The 23,659-nt window shown below is 39.5% G+C and overlaps 1 protein-coding gene across 2 annotated transcripts; it reads left to right on the top strand.

Moving 5' to 3' along the window:
• The first annotated feature begins 440 nt into the window (after window positions 1-440).
• LOC117520377 (hepatitis A virus cellular receptor 1 homolog) lies at window positions 441-21,353 on the top strand. Of its 2 annotated transcripts, XM_034181722.1 has the most exons (6): window positions 441-572; window positions 691-1,029; window positions 1,503-1,573; window positions 13,840-13,933; window positions 14,070-14,183; window positions 21,160-21,353. In XM_034181722.1, exons 1-5 carry the CDS (start codon window positions 467-469, stop codon window positions 14,141-14,143), a joined length of 684 nt encoding a protein of 227 aa, XP_034037613.1. In that variant the 5' UTR covers window positions 441-466; the 3' UTR covers window positions 14,144-14,183; window positions 21,160-21,353. The 2 variants fall into 2 exon arrangements, with proteins under 2 accessions (XP_034037613.1, XP_034037612.1); XM_034181721.1 differs by lacking the exon at window positions 21,160-21,353 and having other exon boundaries at window positions 14,070-14,465.
• Window positions 21,354-23,659: the final 2,306 nt, after the last annotated feature.

Below are 23,659 nucleotides of genomic sequence, written 5' to 3'. Positions count from 1 at the left end.
TGTAATAAAGTATCTTCTGTCTCAAGTGATCTGAACCAATGCAACACAATGACTTGGAAGTTTTGAACATGCTCATAACTCCAAAATGGGACCCAAATGTAAGGTTGGGAAAACAGTGCATGTATTCATATGACACAGACCAACACAGCCCAAACATCACAATACTGAACAAATTCCATATCAAATTGGCTTAATTTGGTGTTAGATCATCTTGTTTGATGACTGCTTAATATTGTGTTCTTTCTCTTTCATTATATTGTAATGATTAAAATGAACATGGTATGTTATAATGATTATAACACACCATGTTCATTTTAATCAAGGCAGATTTGTGCATCGTATAGTGATCGTTGACAGTTTGCTAGAATTAAAGCCAAACTGTGGACATGACTGGCACTGTATTCCTTCCTCTTTCTTTTTAAAAAGAAGAAGTTGAACCTTCTGTTCATATCATCATCATTTCAGGATGTGTGTGGGGAGAAACACATTTTATCCTCACCGCAAGACATCGTTGTACAAGTCTGCACACATGTGTCGTCTCTGTTATCTTTTCTTCTCAATGCTCATTCAAGGTAAGTCGATATTCTGTCTTCTGTTCCCCCATACTCTTATCTGTAGTGGGTTTGTGGTTAAATTGTGTGGGTTAAATTTTATCATCAAATTGCATTAAAACTTTGGTGTCTTCTACAGTGTGTTCCAGCACCAACATCGTCATTGGTACGTTTGGGCAAAATGTCACTTTGCCCTGTAGGTACAACACACACACTTATGGAGTGCTGAATTTTTGTTGGGTACGAGGAAAACTGCCAAGGTTTGGCTGCTCCAACACTCTTCTGGCCTCCCAGGAAGGGGCTTTGTATTTTAGATGGTCCCACAGATACCAGCTGCTACACCGGGTCACAGACGGGGATATATCCTTGACCATCCTCCATGCTCAGAGGAATGATGCTGGTCTGTATGGCTGTAGGGTCGAGATCCCAGGCTGGTTTAATGACCAAAAAACGTACGCAAAAGTGGTCATACTGGAAGGTAAGGAAGGAAAAAGTGTGAATGGGGTGGTAGTCTATCAATAAATAAAGTATTTAATGTTGGAAATGCAAAAAATAGTGGTGGTGGTAATTTGAAGTAAAAATAAGGATTTTGCATGACTATTTTTCCAGTGCTGGAAATATTGCCAGCTAGAAGCTGTGATGACGTGACTCTAGTTTGACCTCTGCTGGCAATGGCGTCAACCAATGTTGTTGTTAGTGCAGTTAAGATTAGGCTTGAAGTCATTTTATCTAATAGGTAGGTAATTATATAGGTATCTTACATAGGTTACATTTTTGTTGTTTGTTTGTTTTTTGTCAGGCAAGAAACCACTGTAAAATGTGTTCATGTGACAGTAGCTGGAAAAGCTGACAATTAGTGTTTGAGCAGCCAGAAAGATAGCCATTGCCTATGTTTTTTTCAGTGAATCCTGGCAGAATTTTAATTCATAAGTAACTGCGTCAACTCCTCAGATATAATGACAACAACCACAGCTGACAGTCATAGACAAGATGGCCCAGTGATGGATTTTGTCAAAACTGAGGTATGGCGTTTGCATTTCTTTCAGCAGTGATCTCATCATGTCTGATAAAGCTCATAATACCCACAGTATTTATACACATAATAGTAACACATCATAAACCTGGAAATAATGTACCCCATGTTGACAAAGTTGAATTTCTATGCATCCACTATGTTAAATAATTAGCAAAATGTCTCTTAATTCTTTAAATTGCCCTCACTCATACACAAGAAAAAAGTTTTAATATTTTTCATGTATGTCACACTCCTATTAAATGCAAGTGGATTCTGTTTCTGTAGGTGCCATGATTTGTGAAGAAAGAGGCTTTTGAATGTTCTTGCTGTGGGTTATATAATCTTGGCATTGCAGTACTAATCCTAATGCGTAAAGTTAAACAATTTGGGAAAAATCCCCAACATTCTTAAAGTGAACACAAACTAGCGAAATGCTTGCTTTGCTTGATGAGATCAATATGTTTGTTTTTGAGGCTACATGCTAGCTAGCCATTGTTGTGACTGGGTTAAACTAGCTTCTACATTCTTTAACATCATAATAAGAGTTATGGAAAGGACTCTGGTTGCATTATCTAATATTGTTTTTTACAACTGATTACAAATTATTTTAACCTGTTTTTGGAGCACTTATTACTTCAGTGTTAGACATTTGCAGGGTTGCCAACTTTGGGATTTTGGCCAGAGTGAGACTCTGCGCACAGCGCGCACTGACAATTTTTTGTAACCCTAACCCTAATTTAAAAAAAAAAAAAAAGAGTCTTCCTAGCACACCAAGCACACTAACCACTAGGCCACCACCCCTGAAAAATGCTTAAAATGGCTGGGGGAGAAGAGGGCCCTGGTCGGGGGTCTGCGGGGTGAAGCTGAAGAGTTTTAGCCATGCTCATGCTCCCCAGAACCATTTTCTGCAGTGAATTTGCAAGGAGAGTTAGGGAGGATGGAGGCAGCGGTTTATCCAACTTTTTACAAGCTGGACAAAATCTATCTTCATCTGCCAGTGGGTTCTGTTCCCGTGTGAGTCTTGTGAGAGAAGAGGAACAGACACCACTGAAATGATTTTGTTTTTAAATAAAAACCTTTGAAGCCCCCAAATCCCCTTCATTTGGCGACGGCGCGACTCACGTGTGGCGGTGCAACTCATGTTTGCTGCAGCCTTCACCCACTTTGCCTCAATTCGAATGACGGACTGCTTCACGTTTAGAGCACATAAACAATGTCAAATATATATGTGTTGTCTTTAATTTTGATGTGTGCCATTATTACGGTAAGCAAGTAATAATTGTGGATTAATTGCTGTATTCTGAGGTAACTGGAGTGTAAACGTAATCTCGTTGTTGTTGCATTTGTAATGACAATGATAATAAATCTCATTCCATTCCATTTTGTACAATATGGTCATAACAGTCCATAGTTGAGCAAACATTTCTCAATTTATAACTATATTACATGCAGTATGTTATGATGACACAATCACATTATAACACAAGTATATTATTAATGTCTTTAAACACCTGACTGGAATGACAAATTAAATGTAACAAGTGCTGGTTTAAAAAAAAAGGGTAAATCCTCTGTAAAATATATTGGTCCATAAATTGGATCAGACCTGATCTGGTGATCTTATAGCTGACAAAGTGATCAGCAAGACAAATGCAAAATTTAAAGTTCTTATACAGATTTGGGTTTGCATATGAGAAAACGTCTTACATCAGCCTTGACACGGTGTCACATGGACTCTGCCAGTGTAGCCTGGTATTCTGGCCTGACCAAACGTAATCAAAGGAGGCTGCAGATTATGTAGAACAAGATCATTCGCTTTCTCCTCCTCTGCACAACCCCCGACCCATGTAGGCCTGGCTGAATTTAGAATGGTCAATATGTTGCCTGTTGAGCTCAGAGTTCAACATTTAAAATTAAATCATATGTTTAAGGCATTCCAATCCAATCCACTTTATTTATATAGCACATTTAACGACAAAGACGTTCCAAAGTGCTGCACATAGAATCACGATAGATAAAAAAAAAAAGAAAATTAACAATAAAAATAAGTAGAATATGCAAGATAATTAAATAAATACATACAGCATACAAAAGATAAAACCAATAAAATCTACCTAAATGAAAACAAAAACAATAAAAACAGAGGACCACACAACTCATGCAGTGTTAAAAACCAGAGAATAAAAGTGGGTCTTTTTGCATTGAATAAGCAAGCCCCGAATTACTTGGTCACCATATTTAATTGCTTCAAATACTGAACCATTTCAACACAATTGCTTCATCTTGATTCAGTTGTTCAAAACGCATTTTCTCCGTCAGTGGAATTATCAATAAAATGCATCAGCAACCACATGTTTTCAGTGCATGTGCACAGATAGACTTACAATCATGAATACGTGCTAACCAGGACATTAAATAATGTACCATATGTCCTTTTAAATTACCTAGTTTGCAACTAGTTGAAGCCTGAAGCCTACTGTCTCACCACACAATTAGTCTGATGAGGTTCCATCTGTAGTGGCAAGGAACTACAAGGTTGATAGGCTTACCTTGTTATCCAAAACTTTTTATGCCATATCAGTGGCTGACTTGATCAAAACCATAAGCTAAGAAGCTTTGTTCAAACTATCTCTTCACATGCAGCTGATGTATCAGTTGACAGATTTTCAGCGAATCAGTGATCACAGAATACTGCAGTGAGAATGTTATCAGCACTCAGCAGATGTTAACAGCTGTTTTGGGTGCGCGCCTTAGCCTCTCTTTTCATTAAGAAACAATGCACTGTGGTCTGGTTTGGTCTAATCTAGTCATCAACAGAAAATAAATGGGAGATATTTTTATTTTGGTGTGAAATTTCTTACTTGTGTGTGAGATTAATGCTGAAAGCGTGAGTCACGCCAGATGCGTGAGAGTTGGCAACCCTGCATTTGCGGCTAGCTAATATAATACCCACCAACAAAGTTAGATATGTACAACCCCTGGCAAAAAATTATGGAATCACCGGCCTCGGAGGATGTTCATTCAGTTGTTTAATTTTGTAGAAAAAAAGCAGATCACAGACATGACACAAAACTAAAGTCATTTCAAATGGCAACGTTCTGGCTTTAAGAAACACTATAAGAAATCAGGAAAAAAAATTGTGGCAGTCAGTAACGGTTACTTTTTTAGACCAAGCAGAGGGAAAAAAATATAGAATCACTCAATTCTGAGGAATAAATTATGGAATCACCCTGTAAATTTTCATCCTCAAAACTAACACCTGCATCAAATCAGATCTGCTTGTTAGTCTGCATCTAAAAAGGAGTGATCACACCTTGGAGAGCTGTTGCACCAAGTGGACTGACATGAATCATGGCTCCAACATGAGAAGAAGACACACACTGTAAGGGATATAGCATATGGAGAAATAAATAAAGTGATTCTTTAATTTTTCTCCTACACATTTTCCTTTTTATGTCAAAATACAAATGAAAAACACATCTTACAACAATTTGCCTAGGTTATGCTGTTACACTGAAATGGACATGGGGTATTACATGTTGCTTCTTTCCCCATTTGATGATGGTGGATACTTCTCCATGTTGGCACAGCGATGATGCATGCAACGCAATGGGAATCAGCATGCTTACAGTTCAGTATATCTGCTCTAACTCGATGCCACCAACCTCCATTCTGAATCCTATTCACTACTTCAGTCATGTGCATCTCATGGCATCATGAATGGAGTATTTCAGTACAGATGAAATAATTATGTCAGTACCGATTGCAAGTGAAGCATCACAAGGATGATGTCCATCTTGTAATGATTGGCCACAACTATGATGCTAAGTATAAAGGTGGAACAGAGCTATACAGAGCTTGCTTAGATCCATGGAATAAAAGGGTGTCATAAACAGTATTATATAACGGGTGAGTGGATCCTTGTCATTTGATTGGTGCTTTGTATATCACATGGCATGGATTATTTGTCCCATTTGTGCTGCATTGCATTTAGAGTATAATTTGGTTCCATACATTTGGTACCATTGCACTCTATACACACACACACACACCGACGCATGCACGCACACAAAATCCACTCCGCTGTAAGCTGTCTGGATGCATGAAGAGCTATTCAGATGAAAAGCTGACATGATTTTTGGCTTTGCCTCGTTGAATGGTATGTTCCAACTTTCACCTCCATGAAATATTCGTACCACTGAACTCATAAACATTCATTATTTGTATAAAATGCATATTACTTGAAATTAAGATAATTAAATATCATATTTTTATAAAACTGAACAATTTTGATCAGAATTTGTTGTGGTATTTTTTATTTTTAATTCTGACAAAGTATCATCCTTGATGTGTTCTCATAATAATATTTCTCACTTTGGTTGCTGTTAAATCTTCATATTAAAAGTATACAACCCTAAAACGGAAAAATTTGGGACCACTTGGGAAAAAAAGGAAGAAAAAAAACAAACAAAAGTTGTTACATTTACTTTGACTTCTATTGCATTAGAAACAGTATGAATCGCATTACGACACCCACCAACGCAATGGAGAAGTTTGAAAGGGTCACGGCCACGTCAACATAATTACGTGGCCACTGAGTTATGGAGTTGTAGAAGCATAAATCAGGCCTGGCACTTATTTAAGACAGGTGTTTATTATTATTATTATTTTCAGACAAAGTTTTCACCCGGTCATTAAATGAGGCAGGCCCCTAAATCAAGGAGAGGCATTTAATTGAGGAAATACAGTATTTCATGTTTTGTGTGGTTATCTTTATTTCATCAGTTAATATACATACATTCCTGCATACATGCAGCACATAAAAAAAAAAAAAAAGTCATGTACAGTGGGTAAAATAAGTATTGAACATTTCACCATTTTTCTCAGTAAATATATTTCTAAAGGTGTTATTAACATGACATTTTCACTAGATGTCGGTTACCACCCAAGTAATCCACACGTACAAAGAAATCAAACCATAGATGTCCAGAAATAAAGTTTTGCTTAATAATGTGAAATGACACAAGAAAAAAAAATATTGAACACATGAAGAAAGGGAGGTGCAAAAAGGTATAGAAAGCCAAGACACCACCTGAAATCTATCAATGAGCTTTTCAGATAAGTTTTAAAACCATCGTCATAAAGTGCAAGACGTGATTGGCCGGTCAACGCAGGGAGCATTGTGGGTTGTGTAGTTCAGGTTCACTTTGAACGTTACACTGTTGCCGTCTGCTCAACACAAACAAAATGGACTAATTTTAACATTATTTTATTTCTTTGTGGCTGACGGGATAATTTAATTGCCAAGACTCGGTGGGGGAGTTCTTGTGGTGCAGCTGTGTGTACAGAGGGACATTTCTTCAACGTTTAGACACTGTTTTTGATTAAAAAAGGACACTTTATTTCTTCAGATGAATCCCACTGAAACTAACAGATAAGAATTTATATTTACTAACGTGTATTTTACTCTGCCAGTCAATGCATTAATGGATGTATTTCGGTCGTTTAAGCCACAGGGTTCAAAACGTGAAAAAGCAGCAGCTTTTTAGTTTGTGTGTATAATACGATATAAACTGTGACTTCTAATACTGTGATTTGCTGCTTTTGAAAGATGATGACAGTGTTTGGGGGTTTATTTTTATTCATTCATTTTTCATGCGTTCTTATGTGTTTTGTGATCCTTGAATTTACCCATCAGCGAAAAGTGAAAGTGAAAATGGCTTATCAGAAGCCAACAGTGTAATCTGATGTGACCCTGTCCGAATCAATATGAAAAGTTATTGGTTATCTGTAATAGAGAATTTTTTTTTAGCAGTTTATCGGTTTAGCATCATAAAAAAGAACTTTTCAGTTATCCGGATAAATGGTATTGAAGCTTACTTTTTGGTTAGCTGTGCCAACCACTGCTCATTTCCAAGGTATCACACAGTAATCATCTCATGATGGGTAAAAGCAAAGAGCTCTCTTCAGATCTTCATAACCTTATTGTTGCAAAACATTCTGATGGCTTTGTTACAGAAGGATTTCAAAGCTCAGAATGTTCCAGTGAGCACTGTTGGGGCCGCAATCTGAAAGTAGAAAAAACATCATTTCACCATAAATTGGCCACGACCAGGTGCTCCTCACACAATTTCTGATAGGAGTGAAAATAATTATTAGAAGAAATGTCCAAGAGCCAGGGACTGCTTCGGAAAGACATGGAATTAGCAGGTACAATTGTTTAAAGAAAACAATAAGTAATGCATTCAACTGCCATGGCTTGTACAACCCCAATTCCAATGAAGTTGGGACGTTGTGTAAAATGTAAATAAAAAACAGAATACAATGATTTGCAACCTGTATTCAATTGAATACACCACAAAGACAAGATATTTAATGTTCAAACTGATAGACTTTACTGTTTTGTGCAAATATTTGCTCATTTTGAAATGGATGCCTGCAACACGTTTCAAAAAAGCTGGGACAGTGGTATATTTACCACTGTGTTACATCACCTTTCCTTCTAACAACACTGAATAAGCGTTTGGGAACTAAGGACACTAATTGTTGAAGCTTTGTAGGTGGAATTCTTTCCCATTCTTGCTTGATGTACTCAACAAAAATATAAACGCAACACTTTTGGTTTTGCTCCCATTTTGTATGAGATGAACTCAAAGATCTAAAAATTCTTCCACATACACAATATCACCATTTCCCTCAAATATTGTTCACAAACCAGTCTAAAGCTGTGATAGTGAGCACTTCTCCTTTGCTGAGATAATCTATCCCACCTCACAGGTGTGCCATACCAAGATGCTGATTAGACACCATGATTAGTGCACAGGTGTGCCTTAGACTGCCCACAATAAAAGGCCACTCTGAAAGGTGCAGTTTTATCACACAGCACAATGCCACAGATGTCGCAAGATTTGAGGGAGCGTGCAATTGGCATGCTGACAGCAGGAATGTCAACCAGAGCTGTTCCTCGTGTATTGAATGTTCATTTCTCTACCATAAGCCGTCTCCAAAGGCATTTCAGAGAATTTGGCAGTACATCCAACCAGCCTCACAACCGCAGACCACGTGTAACCACACCAGCCCAGGACCTCCACATCCAGCATGTTCACCTCCAAGATCGTCTGAGACCAGCCACTCGGACAGCTGCTGGAACAATCGGTTTGCATAACCAAAGAATTTCTGCACAAACTGTCAGAAACCGTCTCAGGGAAGCTCATCTGCATGCTCGTCGTCCTCATCGGGGTCTCGACCTGACTCCAGTTCATCGTCGTAACCGACTTGAGTGGGCAAATGCTCACATTCGCTGGCATTTGGCACGTTGGAGAGGTGTTCTCTTCACGGATGATGCGAAGGAGATGTGTTGCACTGCATGAGGCAAATGGTGGTCACACCAGATACTGACTGGTATCCCCCCCCCCAATAAAACAAAACTGCACCTTTCAGAGTGGCCTTTTATTGTGGACAGTCTAAGGCACACCTGTGCACTAATCATGGTGTCTAATCGGCATCTTGATATGGCACACCTGTGAGGTGGGATGGATTATCTCAGCAAAGGAGAAGTGCTCACTATCACAGATTTCAACTGGTTTGTGAACAATATTTGAGGGAAATGGTGATATTGTGTATGTGGAAAAAGTTTTAGATCTTTGAGTTCATCTCATACAAAATGGGAGCCAAACCAAAAGTGTTGCGTTTATATTTTTGTTGAGTATATGACTTCAGTTGTTCCATTGTCGTATTTTGCACTTCATAATGTGCCACACATTTTCAATGGACGACAGGTCTGGACACGTGCAGAATGTGGTTTGGCATTGTCTTTCTGAAATAAGCAGGGATGTCCCTGAAAAAGACGTTGCTTGAATGGCAGCATGTCTTGCTCCAAAACCTGGATGTACCTTTCAGCATTGATGGTGCCATCACAGATGTTTAAGCTGCCCATGTCATGGGCACTAACACATCCCCATACCATCACAGATGCTGGCTTTTGAACTTAGCGCTGGTAACAATCTGGATGGTCTTTTTCCTCTTTTGTCCGGAGGACACGGCGTCCATGATTTCCAAAAACAATTTGAAATGTGGACTCATCAGACCACAGCACACTTTTCCACTTTGCGTCTGTCCATTTCAAATGAGCTCGGGCCCAGAGAAGGCGGCAGTGTTTCTGTATATTGTTGATGTATGGCTTTCGCTTTGCATGGTAGAGTTTTAACTTGCACTTGTAGATGTAGCGACGAACTGTGTTAACTAACAGTGGTTTTCTGAAGTGTTCCTGAGCCCACACGGTAAGATCCATTACACAATGATGTCAGTTTTTAAGGCAGTGCCACCTGTGGGATCGAAGGTCACGGGCATTCAATGTTGGTTTTTGGCCTTGCCGCTTATGTGTAGAAAGTTCTCCAGATTCTCTGAATCTTCTGATTATATTACGGACTATAGATGATGGAATCCCCAAATTCCTTGCAATTGAACATTGAGAAACATGGTTTTTAAAGTGTTGGACTATTTTTTCACGCAGTTGTTCACAAAGTGGTGATCGCCCCATCTTTGCTTGTGAACGGCTGAGCCTTTTGGGGATGCTCCTTTTATACCCAATCACGACACTCAGCTGTTTCCAATTTACCTGTTCACCTGTGGAATGTTCCAAACAGGTGTTCTTTGAGCATTCATCAACTTTCCCAGTCTTTTGTTGCCGCTGTCCCAGCTTTTTTGAAACGTGTTGCAGGCATCCATTTCAAAATGAGCAAATATTTGCACAAAAACAATAAAGTTTATCAGTTTGAACATTAAATATCTTGTCTTTGTGGTGTATTCAATTGAATATAGGTTGAAGAGGATTTTCAAATCATTGTATTCTGTTTTATTTACATTTCACACAACGTCCCAACTTTATTGAAATTGGGGTTGTATGCGTTCTCACCACGCAAAACTCTATTGCTAAAGAAAAAGCATATATTGAAGCTTGTTTAAAGTTTACTGCACAATATTTAGACTAGTCTGTGAAATACTGAGAGAATATAGGCTGGACAGTTGAGAATTGAATGCTTTGGATGCCATAATACACACCATAAATGGCCCTGCACATCACCCCAACACCACCATACAAAAGTGAAGTTGAGCAGTGGGAACATCATGGTGTGGGGCTGTTTTTCAGCATCCAGTTCTGGCAAATTTCATATTAACTAAAGGAAGGGTGAACGGAAAAATGTCCTGAGACATTCTTGATTAAAAAAAAAATATCAGGATGTTGAAAATGAAATGAGGGTGGGTATTTCAGCAAGACTTGGGATCTCAAAAACACAGACAAGGAAACTCTCAGTTGGTTTCAGACGATGAAAATAAAGCTGGTAGAATGCTAAAATCAACTGACTTGAATCCAATAGAAAATCTATGGAAGGAATAAAAGATCAGAGTTCATAAAAGAGGTCCATGAAACCTTCAAGATCTGATTACTGTTTTTGTGGAAGAATGGGTCAAAATCACACCTGAGCAATGCATGTGACTAGTTTCTCCATGTAGGAGACACCTTGAAGCTTCATTACCAACAAAGGCTTTTTGTACAAATTTCAGTAAGTGTGTTTAATACCTTTTTTCCCCGTGTCTCTCCATTTTATCACACTTAAGTTAATTTCTGTACTTATTTGTTTTGGTTTCTTTGTGTGTGTGGATTACTTGGGTTGTTACTGACATCTGTTGAAAATTTCATCTCAATAGCACCTTTAGAAATATATTGAGTGAGAAAAATGGTGATGTGTTCAACACTTATTTTACCTGCTGCATGTTGATCCACCTGCTGGACAAGCAGCAGTAGCCTTGATAACTACCTAGGCTTTTACTTAAAGGTGTACCGCCACTCAGTTTTTAAGATTTAAGTCAGGAAAACAAAAAACACTGTAATTTTATTTATTAGCCTTTAAATAAGGGATTCATAATAATGACATTGTTAATATGATCAAAATTAATGCTGTCTGGAAAAATGAATTAGTTCCCCTGAAGGGAAAAATGTCAAATGAACAGATGGACCCGTGCAGTCCACAGCAGTGACCATAGTGATGTCATAGATTACTCAGGGGCTTCTCCCGACATGCGTGAGGGATGCTGGGAAGGACGTGGTGACAGCCAGTCAGATGTAGTGAAAGGCATGATGATGTCAACTGGCTGCTCCTTCCAAAAAAAAAAAAAAAAAAAAAAGATAGTGAAGCATACTCTGAAAAATCTTATTTCTGTAAAAATCTTATACTTTGTAAATGTTAGTGACAAATAAGCACTTCTAAAAGCATTGCTTTTGTAGCCAGGTAAGACCTCTGAAGTGATTTCAAGACATCTTACTAGTGTATCAACACGCATCATGCAAGGTCAAAGGTAATTTTCTGTCATTTCAAAATGTCATGAATGCGTACGCGCGCTTTCTTCTGTAGACGGCATTAATAAGAAAATAAAATGTTCATTATGGAATTCCCCCAGGTAAATATGCTCTCTTCATTTAAAGTGAGCTGGAGTTTTGCAACACGTTTCAAGAATACATCAACACTGCCATGTTTGGATTTCGATGGAAACTAAATTTTATCAGTTTTGTGAAAGTTGAAAGGCTGTACAGTTACATGTAACTTCAGTTATAAGCGTGACACTGGGCTGGGCAGTGGTCAGCAGGTGGACAGATTTATGGTATTTTACATAAGTAAAACAAAGTTGCTTTTTGGGTTAATCTGGTGCATTAAAGCTCACAAACATCTCATCTGTTCATCCATGTATATGCCCTTTTTAATTTGGTGAGCTGTAAAATTCTAACATTTAGTTATCGCATCAACAATTTGGAAGGGATGGACTCAATTAGCTATTCATTTGCTCATTTAAAGGTACATGGCATGGCGTTTCCAAAATCTAGAAACATTTTGGGAAATAATCTATATATATATATATATATATATATATATATATATAATCACATGCATGATGGAAACAACTAGCAGGCATGATGGTTAATGTCACATTTAGCTTGAAATTAGTTTGTTTTTTATTTTGCTCCTTTCATTTCCAAAGTGTAGATCTGGTGGCTGCCAAGGCCACTCCTGTTTGTCATTTAGCAAAATGAAATAATATACAAATAATAAATGTTTATGAGTTCAACGGTACAAATATTTCATGAGGTGAAAGCTGGAACGTGCCATTCAACTTGGCTTTGCCTTGTTGAATGGTACGTTCCCGCTTTCACCTCATGAAATATTTATTCCTTTAAAAGAATGAAAAAAAACCCCATTCATTATTTGTTTTATATAACAGCTAAAATAGATTCTCGTCATTTGATATTTTATTAATTTATAAACAACAGAAACAGGACTTACATTTTGGTGTTCCACTGGTGATTAACAGTCCAACACGAACTTCAAATAGGAATCCAAAATTGCTCTCAACCGTGCACTGATGTTGTGTACGTTCCCCCAAGAAACAACAGCAACAAAAAAACGTAGTTCCTCGGTCCAGTGAAAAATCATGTCAGAAATGTATCCATCTTTTCATCGTAACAGCACCTCATGCCTCCAGATGGCTTACAATGTAGAGGATTTGTTTTTTTGTTGTTGTTGTTAGAAGAATTATAGCACCGTCAATTAGCTCCTTCAGATCGCCATCCACCAGCAAAACAAACTCTGCCATGTTTAGCTAAACGTCACCCCCGTAGTGTGAGCGTGCGCGGTGGTCGGGGCGTGCATAGCACATTTCATATAGCAACAAAATTGCATGCTTAAAAAAGAACTATTGCATGGTCAATAAAACAAAACGACAAATGATACCAATAATCCATGTCACGTGACATACAAGCCACCAATCAAATGACAAGGGTCCACTCAGCCGTTACATAAACACTTATCGATAGTCAGTCTGACAGTTAAGGGATGGATGCAAGCATATTACTGGGTGTTTGATTAAATATATCATTAAGAAGTAGAAAGTGTATGGCATCAAATTTTTTATTTAATTCAGTTTTTGCACACATATGCTTTGAATTTTAATTGCTATCTAAAGAAGGCTGCACCGCTTGAGCTTTATTTGATATTACAACAGCTTTTTGTTTAAGTACTAACTTGCCTGGGAACACCCAAACGTGTGCATGTTCACACTACTGACGTAGTCAACTTGGTTGTAAGTGTTCATGCGTGTGGATTAGACACCACAGAGCCACATCATTGTTTTCTAATAATTTGCTTCAGTGCGTTGTATATTTATGGCAGATCACTAACCCACTGACTGAGTCCTTCATCACGAACTTAACTGTCATGGCAGGAAAGATTCAAAGCCGCGCTCGATGTGGGGAACATTGGCAGGATGGTAGCAATTTTCTTCTTGGCCGTAGTCGTAATCCTCGTCTTTATTTACCGTAAGTGTGAAATGGATTTGTGATTCATGCACCTTTTTGAAGAGTTTTGCACATTTGGTGTGGGTGTCTATAAAGCCATTAAAATCACCTCTGCTTCCTTCATCGAACTGATAATGTTTGCATTTCTTCAAACCAGGGAAAAACTTTGTGCTGATGCAGACGTCTGAACGTGCAGAGACGGATTATGAAAGTGTCCAAATGCCTGCGTGATGTGCAGCACATCAGAAAACGGAGGAGTCTAATGGCTTGTGTGGGGATTTGCAGACTGAACAAGTGTCTGCACGCTCTGTGTGTGTGTGTGTGTGTGTGTGTGTGTGTGTGTGTGTGTGTGTGTGTGTGTGTGTGTGTGTGTGTGTGTGTGTGTGTGTGTGTGTGTGTGTGTGTGTGTATGGACCCTCTCAGAGGGAAAACTATTGAACTCATCTATTGATCAGTAAGACAAAAATCACCACATTCCACAGAAAAGCAGGTTAAAGGTCTATTTTCAGATAACATCAAAAAGAGAAAAGGTTTTGTTTTGGCTGAGAAGCTGCAAAAACACTCTTCAGGTGTTTTATGGAAAAACTGATGTCATGGTTGGTGGGAATTATATTTGTTATATACAAATTTTTATATGCAATACTGTGTGTGGACACAATGCCATCTACTGGACATGTTAATCAAAATATGAGCTCATGATTTAGACTGATGGCTTTGATTGCTATTAATGTTCATGTCAAAGAATGTATCAGATTATTTTGTTAATATTTCAAACATATGTCAAAAACAACTTTATAATGAATGTATGATGTACTTACAGAAGCTTCTTCTCATTTTACAGAGAGGTGGAAAAAAATCTGTTTCTCTTATTTATATTACAGCTATGTGACTTGTCATATAATGATTTCACACGAACAGTGTTTTTGTGTTGTTTTTTTTATTTGACATTAGTGGGGGAAAAACAGCACATTTCAAGCGTAGAAAGGTGAAGGAAACTATGCTAACTATATGACATAATACCACTAAATGTTGTTATTATTAATATACATTTTAATGTGTTCATAATGCTTCTGTAAAATAAAGTTTCTTTAAATTCTGAGTTTGATGTCACTGTGTATGAATGACAGGACGTTACTGAGTTTTCAGTGACTTCTTTGAATTGCTCATTTTTGGGGGCAGAATGATTGTTGTTCTGTACAACACACATTGTCACTAACAAGAAAATACATTTAAAAAACTAGATACACAAGTGTAACTTTATTTTGGATTTTCTATCAGTACAGGGTCATACTTAGGGAATAACCCTGTTGTCTCTGATGATTTGCAGATGTTAATGCTGGATTTTATGGTCACAAATGAATGCGGAGCTGGTAAAATGGATATTTGTGACCATAATATCCAACTTTAACGTCCGCAAATCATCAAACACAACAGGGTTGTTTCCATTCTAATCCAGTCCCATCGTTTGCACGATTTATTTTTCTGTAAGAATTGACCTGAATGAGATCCCTCTCCACCTGGTCACTTTCTGAATCGTTGTCAAAGGGTGTGGTCGGCTCGTCAAAGCTTACCGTAGCAACAGTATCTTCATGCCAAACTGGAAATTCTGTGAGCGGACCCACAGATTTCTCCATCTGGTCAACTGCATTGAGTAATTCTGCAGAATCCGCATCAATACTTTCGTATGGTAGTTTAAATTCACCCATTTTGGCATCGTCGTCACTTCGCCAGTTTCTCTAGCTCTCAGCTGACAGCACCATTATTGACATCTGCATAGCAACGCGCGCGGTCAGGGCGCAGAGTAATGAATCAAATGTGAAACGGTCGAATATTTTGCAACCGTCAACTCTATGTTTTATGGTCAGAAATCTCACACGATTAACCAAATGTAATTGGATTAGAATGATGCATACAGCACATTTAATATTTGGTTGGATGGACTTCAGTTTCATCTTCGACAGATGGCTGTGGTAGACATCAATAGGTTTTGGGCAGAATTTTGTTTGATATTTGACAAATCTTCATGGCACAATTGGTGAAGTTTAATTAATTCAGTTAGTTCTTATCTCTGACCTGACCTTTAACCACAGCTCAGATAGTGTTGATGGAGATGAGGTCGAGACTTTGAGAAGGCCGTTCCAAAAGCTTAATGTGAACCAGCTTTACTCTGTGCTCATGTAATGGAGGCCAGCAGGTGAAGCTGTGTAGATCTAGTTAGTAAACCTCACTCCCAACAGCTCAAAAGGATTCTCTGGTCATAAGGCCAGAAGCCTGGGTTTAGCCTTCTGGTTAGAGAGTCCGACTCCCATGCTGGAGATCGTGAGTTTGCATCCCGAGAGGAGCGAATGAGCAGAGTCATAACAACACAACGCAGAGGGCAGCTGCTACACTCAGGATCATTAGTAAGTCCCTTCGGCTGCTCCACTGCTTTCACTTGGAGTCGCTACAGCAGATCCAAGGTGGATCTGCATGTGGAATTGGCAGTTTTTTTTACACCAGATGCCCTTCCTGACGCAACTCCACATTACATGGAGAAATGTGGCAGGGGTAGGGTTTGAACCGAGAGCCTTCCTTGGGATCATTGTCCTTTTGGAATATGGAGGCCCAACCAGCTCACACTCTAAAGGACATACCATTAAGCCCCGTTTACACATAGACGGTAAGAGCTCCCGGAAGCATCCCGGAACACTTTTTGGCCGTCTTAAGGATCACACGCCGTTGTTAACGCCAGCACTAGGGGGCGTGGCTTAGTTCCGGCTTTACCGGGAATCGTCGAAAAAATTATTCAACATGTCGAATAATTCCGGGATCGCTCCCGGAGAATTCGCGTGACGACGGAGACAACGCGAACAATGGTGTTTGATACTTTTTAATTGCCGTTTCATCCTGCCCCTTCCTGTAGTGCTGCAGTTTACACCGCCGTAATTGGCGGCCGGTGTTGTATCTCTAATCAGCGGTGTGTAAAACAGCGATTGAGCCCACGTCGGCGTCCTCAAGGGCGTTTTAACCGGCGACAGAGGCAGACAAAACGGCAGCGCTAACGGACAGTACGCTGTTCTAAACGCCACCTCCCGGTTAACGGCGTTCCAAACGGCCGATAGGCGGCCGTCAATATAAAAACGCTAGCGCGCTACATGCAGGCCTCTCACTAGCGGCCAGCTCCAGATATTTTTGCAGAGAAGCTCCAGTATGCCTCCTAAAAGAAAATTGGCAGCGGCAAGGACTTACCAAGAGGTCTGGTTCAGAAGCAGAGGAGAGACCTGTGGTGGAGACGAGCAACACGTTGAGGAGGGGGAAAAGGAAGGAGAAGAAAAGGCTGAGTATAATCTCCCTCCCCCTGCAGTGACAGAGGCTTCAGCCTATTATACTCTGGGGGCGGTGCCTATATGCAAAAGTTCCTGGAGTAACGCAGGATTTGCCTGGATAAATCCAGCGGTACACAGGGCATTATTGGTGGCAGCAGAACACCGCCGTTCTCACGCGCGTCTTAACCTGCTATTGTAAAGGATAGAACTGGGTATTAACCCCCGTTGCCTGACGTGTGCCGGATGCTATGGCGTCAAAACACCACTTTATTCGGCGGATTTAGCGGCGTTTTATCCGCGTATTTGCGGATAGTATGGCGGCCAAAACGCCGGCGAAATGGTCCGCCCCTTTCCACCGCGAAAACAGCCGGAACTACCGCAAACTTCGGTCTACGTACTGCCCGCCGACAAAACCGTCTATGTGTAAACTAGGCTTTAAGCCCAGGCTGCCCAGCTTGTGTGAAATCTCAGCACAACTGAAGGTAAGTGTGTGGTGTGTGAAGGGGTTGGATGCGTTCACCTAATTGCCCATGGGTGTGATTATCTGAGATTAGATCAGATCAGATTATCTGTCTTCCCATTGAAGGCACAAATGTGTATCTCGTGTACAAGCCCAAAAGTGACAGGGTTTCTGGTGAGGAAACAAATTTGTGAGCACAGAGTGCAAGATGGTGCAGAAGGCAAAAGAGAAATAGGCAACACAAACCCTCCTGTCAAAGCACCGCAAAATCTGTTTTGAGACTTGAATTAAAACTTGTTGCACCCACTGGTGTGTGTGAAGATTCATTGGCCATTGGTCCACACACCATGCATATAAGAGAGGGGCTTCACGTGTAAATACTTGAACGAATGGAAGGACAAGTTCCTCAGCACAGTCCACACCAACACCTGCAGCACTTTTAACCATGCGATAAAAACTCTTCACTCTGACCCAAAGTGAAAATACTCGTGCTGTGGTGCACGCTGCCTGTGTCACTGTCTTGGAATCTGTTGTTGTTTAGAAATAGCTCCAAGAGACATTCCTGACTTGTGTAAATCTGCTATCTTCTTTCTCAGATCTGCACTGAGATGCTTGAACTTTCCCGTTGCGTTGTGCATTTGTCAGTCCAGTGAGTGCTGTCCAACTAACCCTCTTTGTGTTAGCATGGAGAAGCTGCCAGCTGTAGTCAGTCATGATGACTGATAGGAAGTTAGGAGGCCTTGTCAAGTTAAGACATTTTTCATCATTCACCACTACTAATATGAAGAAATGTTATTTGAAATGTATAATGAAGTTCAAAGAAAACACTGAAAGGCAATTATTGCCATAAGATTCATGTCCATGATGACTGTATGTGAACTTAGGACCTATGTGTGTGTCTTTTCTACTATTTCCAGTGACTGCATTTCTTTACAATTATCCCATGTTTGTGTCCACCTGAAGGTCTAGTTTGTCTCGCTGTTGAGCAGTTTATTAGATCAGGGTCTTGTCTGAAGAACTTTTATCACACAACTGCAACTAGGGATCAAACCTTCCAACCATTTGGTTCATGGACAATTTGGTCTCATAGCTAAACTACAGTCATACCCATTTTCAATTCACACTTCTAATTTTGTTGTTTATTAATTAAAAAGTGATTAATTAATTAAAATTTCAATTGATGTTGAAGTTTTTGAATATAAATAAACATTTACAGGTCACTTTTAACATTTGTCAAACTTCATTTAGCTGTGAAAGCTCAATATAAGTCAGTTCTCTAGCATTAACAACACAGGACCACATCCAAAATGTCCTTATCTAAATCTAAGTATGTTTCTCCTGGAGCACACGTGTTGGGACAAATCCCCCAATCTGTCTAATCTGCAAGGAGGAAAATTGCTGTACAGGTATGTTTGGAGGAAAACCCAAATGGTAACAGCATAGGGCCTGTACAGAAAAAAAATGTATGAGTGTGTGGTTGGGTGAGTTAGTCCACAGCTAGTGTGAACAATACCTCAAAACAATCAAAGCTATTATTGTGTAACTCACTGAATTCAAAGAGCATGTACTGCTGATGAAACTATAAGATGGAGATTTGAAAAAGCAATTTTGTGGCATCTGTCTAATATCCCATAGATGTGACTGCCATCTGCTGGATGGATTATGAAAAATTATGATCAACAAGAGTTGAATTTACATAGCATTTGTCTGTCATGTGCTTAACAATGGGTGTGTCACCTCCGCCCACCTTCATGTCGATGTCAGCTAACAAGTTCAGCTACCAACCATGTGGAGAAACATTGACAATTTATTTTATTTATTTATATACAGCACCAAATCACAACAAAACTGCTTCAAGGGGGTTCACACGAGTACGGTCTAACCTTACCAACCCCAAGAACAAGCTCACAGGCGACAGTGTTCAGGAAAAACTCCCTCTGATGATAAGGAAGAAACCTCAAGCAGACCAGACTCGTAGGGGTGACCCACTGCTTAGGCCATTCTAACAGTTACAAGGTTTTTACAAAGTTTTTACCAAGCTGAAGAAACAGGAATCAAAAAATCAAGAATCGCATCAAAAACAAAGTGCATTATTGAGATGAGCACACAATCATTGGTGCCACAGGCAGGGCGTCGTGAGATAAATCCACCGCCCTGGGGTGCAGGGCCAGCATCCATCCATTACATCGTCAGTGGGCCACACTACCAGTACATTCCAAAAAGTGGCAGCAGTGGATGAAATACCAACCTGGTCTCATGTCAAGTCGTGATTCAGCAGCACGAAATATACATTAATTTGTTGGTTTGTGATATCGTGACGAAAAGCGCCTCATTTTCGTCACAGCAGCACAAATTCATTCTAATTCATTCTGTGATGACTGCATGAAATTAAAAGTGAAGCGGGGGGGTCAGGGGTGGTTATGTTAGGGTTGGGGGAAGGAGTAGGGTTAGTAATAATGAGTTTAAAAAAACACGAAAATTTGACTCATTTCATGACGGGAGCATGAAACAAAAAACAAACAAAAAAACGTGAGACTGGGCTGTGAAATACACAACAGAATCAGAATTAAAGAATGGGTCAAAAGTGGGGCTGGGGATGATACCAAAATTTTTCATCAGAACTACAAATTGGTGACATCTGACTCGAAACACTGTTCCAGAATGTTTTGAAATCTTTGCAACACCTGTGTTTTGGAGCATTATTTTAGAGTCTGTATCAAAAAGAAGAAATCATTACATCACCAGCTATTTCAAAGCAAATGTTTCAAAATGTTCTACTTGGTTTGCTGTGTCTGTTTTATCTGCTTGTTGCTACAATTTATTTGCATTTGATGTTTCAATTTTAAAATGTTCTTATGGATGCAAAATTTTTCTTTTGTTATTGTGCCTTAATTTTTATTATGTAGGGGACATCTTTCTACTTTAATTTACTAGATAAGATAATAATAATGTGGAATTACTTATTACTTGCACCCCCTCTTGTGACTAATTATAATAATCACAGTATTTACAACTTTGTATTTTGAAATAATAAAGCATGTGGTTGAAGGGGAAATTCTGAGTTGGGTTACTAAACATCCTGCAGTCTACTCAGCAGTCTAAGTCACATTCAAAGGTCCGTGGCCCTGTGGTAAACCACAGTTTCTATTTTTGTCAGTGTCATATATCAAGATCTAATGGGTTTATAAGGGTGTATGATATATCAACACATCAGTTATATTCCCATTGCATGAAAATTTACATTAAAAGTTTAGTTGAAAAAGTTGCTGAAGAATTCTACAGGAAACAAGAACAGATGCTTTGAATATAAACTGTTGAAATCTATAACTTTCTACCAATCACAGGAAACACTGATGAAGCATCTTGTGTTTGAGTGAGCTGATTGCTGATTCTAACAGACCTATGAGGCACAATTCTTAATCAACTTCATTTTGCTCTTCAGTCATGATTTAAACAAGGCAGTTTGTCATTTTAAGGATAAGGAACCAAAACCACAGAGAAGGAAACGACCCTCCTCTACATTCCTCTTCAGCCAGCAGATGTTTGCGTGAGCAAATTAAGGTCAGCATCATGTGATCTAGAAGATTTCAAAGCTGAACCCGCATTGTGGTTTGGGTTAGTGTCGTTCAGCAGGTGACTTAAATCCTCCAACTGATGCCACAACGGGTGCTGTAAAATGTTCAGCCGCAGGTGTTGTCCTTTCCTCTGCTGTCTCCTGCTACGCCTCTTTCTAGGTGAGACCGTGCATGAAGACATTTTATATCTGCAAGCAAGTGATCTTCTTTACTTTCAGTAAAATTTTTATGTTTTTGTTGTTTCAGGTCACATCTCTGCAGAGAGCATTAACGCTGCAGTGGGATCAGACGTGACCTTAACATGTAACTATGATGCTGAGTACTACGGCAGGCTTGCTGTGTGCTGGGGCAGAGGGGCCATCCCAATCAGAGGCTGCTCCAACCAAGTAATCCGTTCAGACGGGCCGTCGATAAGCAGCAGAACGTCAGAACGTTACCTGCTCATGGGTGACCTACGTAAGGGTGACGTGTCTCTGACCATCAGGCAGGTTCAGGAGAGCGACTCGGGAATGTACGGCTGCCGTGTTGAAATACCAGGATGGTTCAACGATCACAAGCACCAGATAACTCTATCGGTGGTGCCAGGTGATGACCTATATCTTTGGAACTTATCTATCTCAGTCATAAAAAATCTACTTAAAACTCACTCATTTAAAATCTTAACTGATTAGATCCTGATTGTAAGATGTCTTTATCTATAGTACGACCTCACCCTTTGAAGCTAGAGATACGAGAGGTGAAGGAAAGGACCCTCACTGTTCATTGGACTGTGATGTTTGACGGAGGCAGGCCTATTACGTCCTACAAACTCTATCTCAAGAACAAATTGGGTAAATATTCCAAACTTAAATTTAGAGGTTATTAAACTATTATGTGTGTGTGTGTGTGTGTGTGTGTGTGTTTTACAGAAAGCTTTGAGCAATTTTTAACATACCTCCTGACCTATATTAGCATGTTTATCACATGTCCCCTTTAAGATTAAGCTCTTTTAGACCAGACCACTTACCACCATTTTTTTCAGGAAGCAGAATTTTTGAGTAGAAGTTGGTATCCACTCTTTGGATAGAATAAACTCTCCTGAATTTTGGAAATATGGATACCAAGCTCAAATTCAAAGGTTTTTCAATTGGAAAAACGTACTTAGAAATGTATCCCTAAATAGGCAAAATTTCCAAGTATTTCAGTGTTAAGTTAAAAACAATACTGATATACTTCTACTCAAAAATCAATCAATCAATCAATCAATCAATTTTTTTATATAGCGCCAAATCACAACAAACAGTTGCCCCAAGGCGCTTTATATTGTAAGGCAGGCCATACAATAATTATGTAAAACCCCAACGGTCAAAACGACCCCCTGTGAGCAAGCACTTGGCTACAGTGGGAAGGAAAAACTCCCTTTTAACAGGAAGAAACCTCCAGCAGAACCAGGCTCAGGGAGGGGCAGTCTTCTGCTGGGACTGGTTGGGGCTGAGGGAGAGAACCAGGCAAAAGACATGCTGTGGAGGGGAGCAGAGATCGATCACTAATGATTAAATGCAGAGTGGTGCATACAGAGCAAAAAGAGAAAGAAACAATGCATCATGGGAACCCCCCAGCAGTCTACGTCTATAGCAGCATAACTAAGGGATGGTTCAGGGTCACCTGATCCAGCCCTAACTATAAGCTTTAGCAAAAAGGAAAGTTTTAAGCCTAATCTTAAAAGTAGAGAGGGTGTCTGTCTCCCTGATCTGAATTGGGAGCTGGTTCCAGAGGAGAGGAGCCTGAAAGCTGAAGGCTCTGCCTCCCATTCTACTCTTACAAACCCTAGGAACTACAAGTAAGCCTGCAGTCTGAGAGCGAAGCGCTCTATTGGGGTGATATGGTACTACGAGGTCCCTAAGATAAGATGGGACCTGATTATTCAAAACCTTATAAGTAAGAAGAAGAATTTTAAATTCTATTCTAGAATTAACAGGAAGCCAATGAAGAGAGGCCAATATGGGTGAGATATGCTCTCTCCTTCTAGTCCCCGTCAGTACTCTAGCTGCAGCATTTTGAATTAACTGAAGGCTTTTTAGGGAACTTTTAGGACAACCTGATAATAATGAATTACAATAGTCCAGCCTAGAGGAAATAAATGCATGAATTAGTTTTTCAGCATCACTCTGAGACAAGACCTTTCTGATTTAGAGATATTGCGTAAATGCAAAAAGCAGTCCTACATATTTGTTTAATATGCGCTTTGAATAACATATCCTGATCAAAAATGACTCCAAGATTTCTCACAGTATTACTAGAGCTCAGGGTAATGCCATCCAGAGTAAGGATCTGGTTAGACCCCATGTTTCTAAGATTTGTGGGGCCAAGTACAATAACTTCAGTTTTATCTGAGTTTAAAAGCAGGAAATTAGAGGTCATCCATGTC

Source organism: Thalassophryne amazonica, chromosome 11 (genome assembly GCF_902500255.1).
Source record: "Thalassophryne amazonica chromosome 11, fThaAma1.1, whole genome shotgun sequence".
Classification (NCBI taxonomy): Eukaryota; Metazoa; Chordata; class Actinopteri; order Batrachoidiformes; family Batrachoididae; genus Thalassophryne; species Thalassophryne amazonica.
Note: the sequence above shows the minus strand (reverse complement) of the source record. Positions and strands in the feature narration are given on the sequence as shown.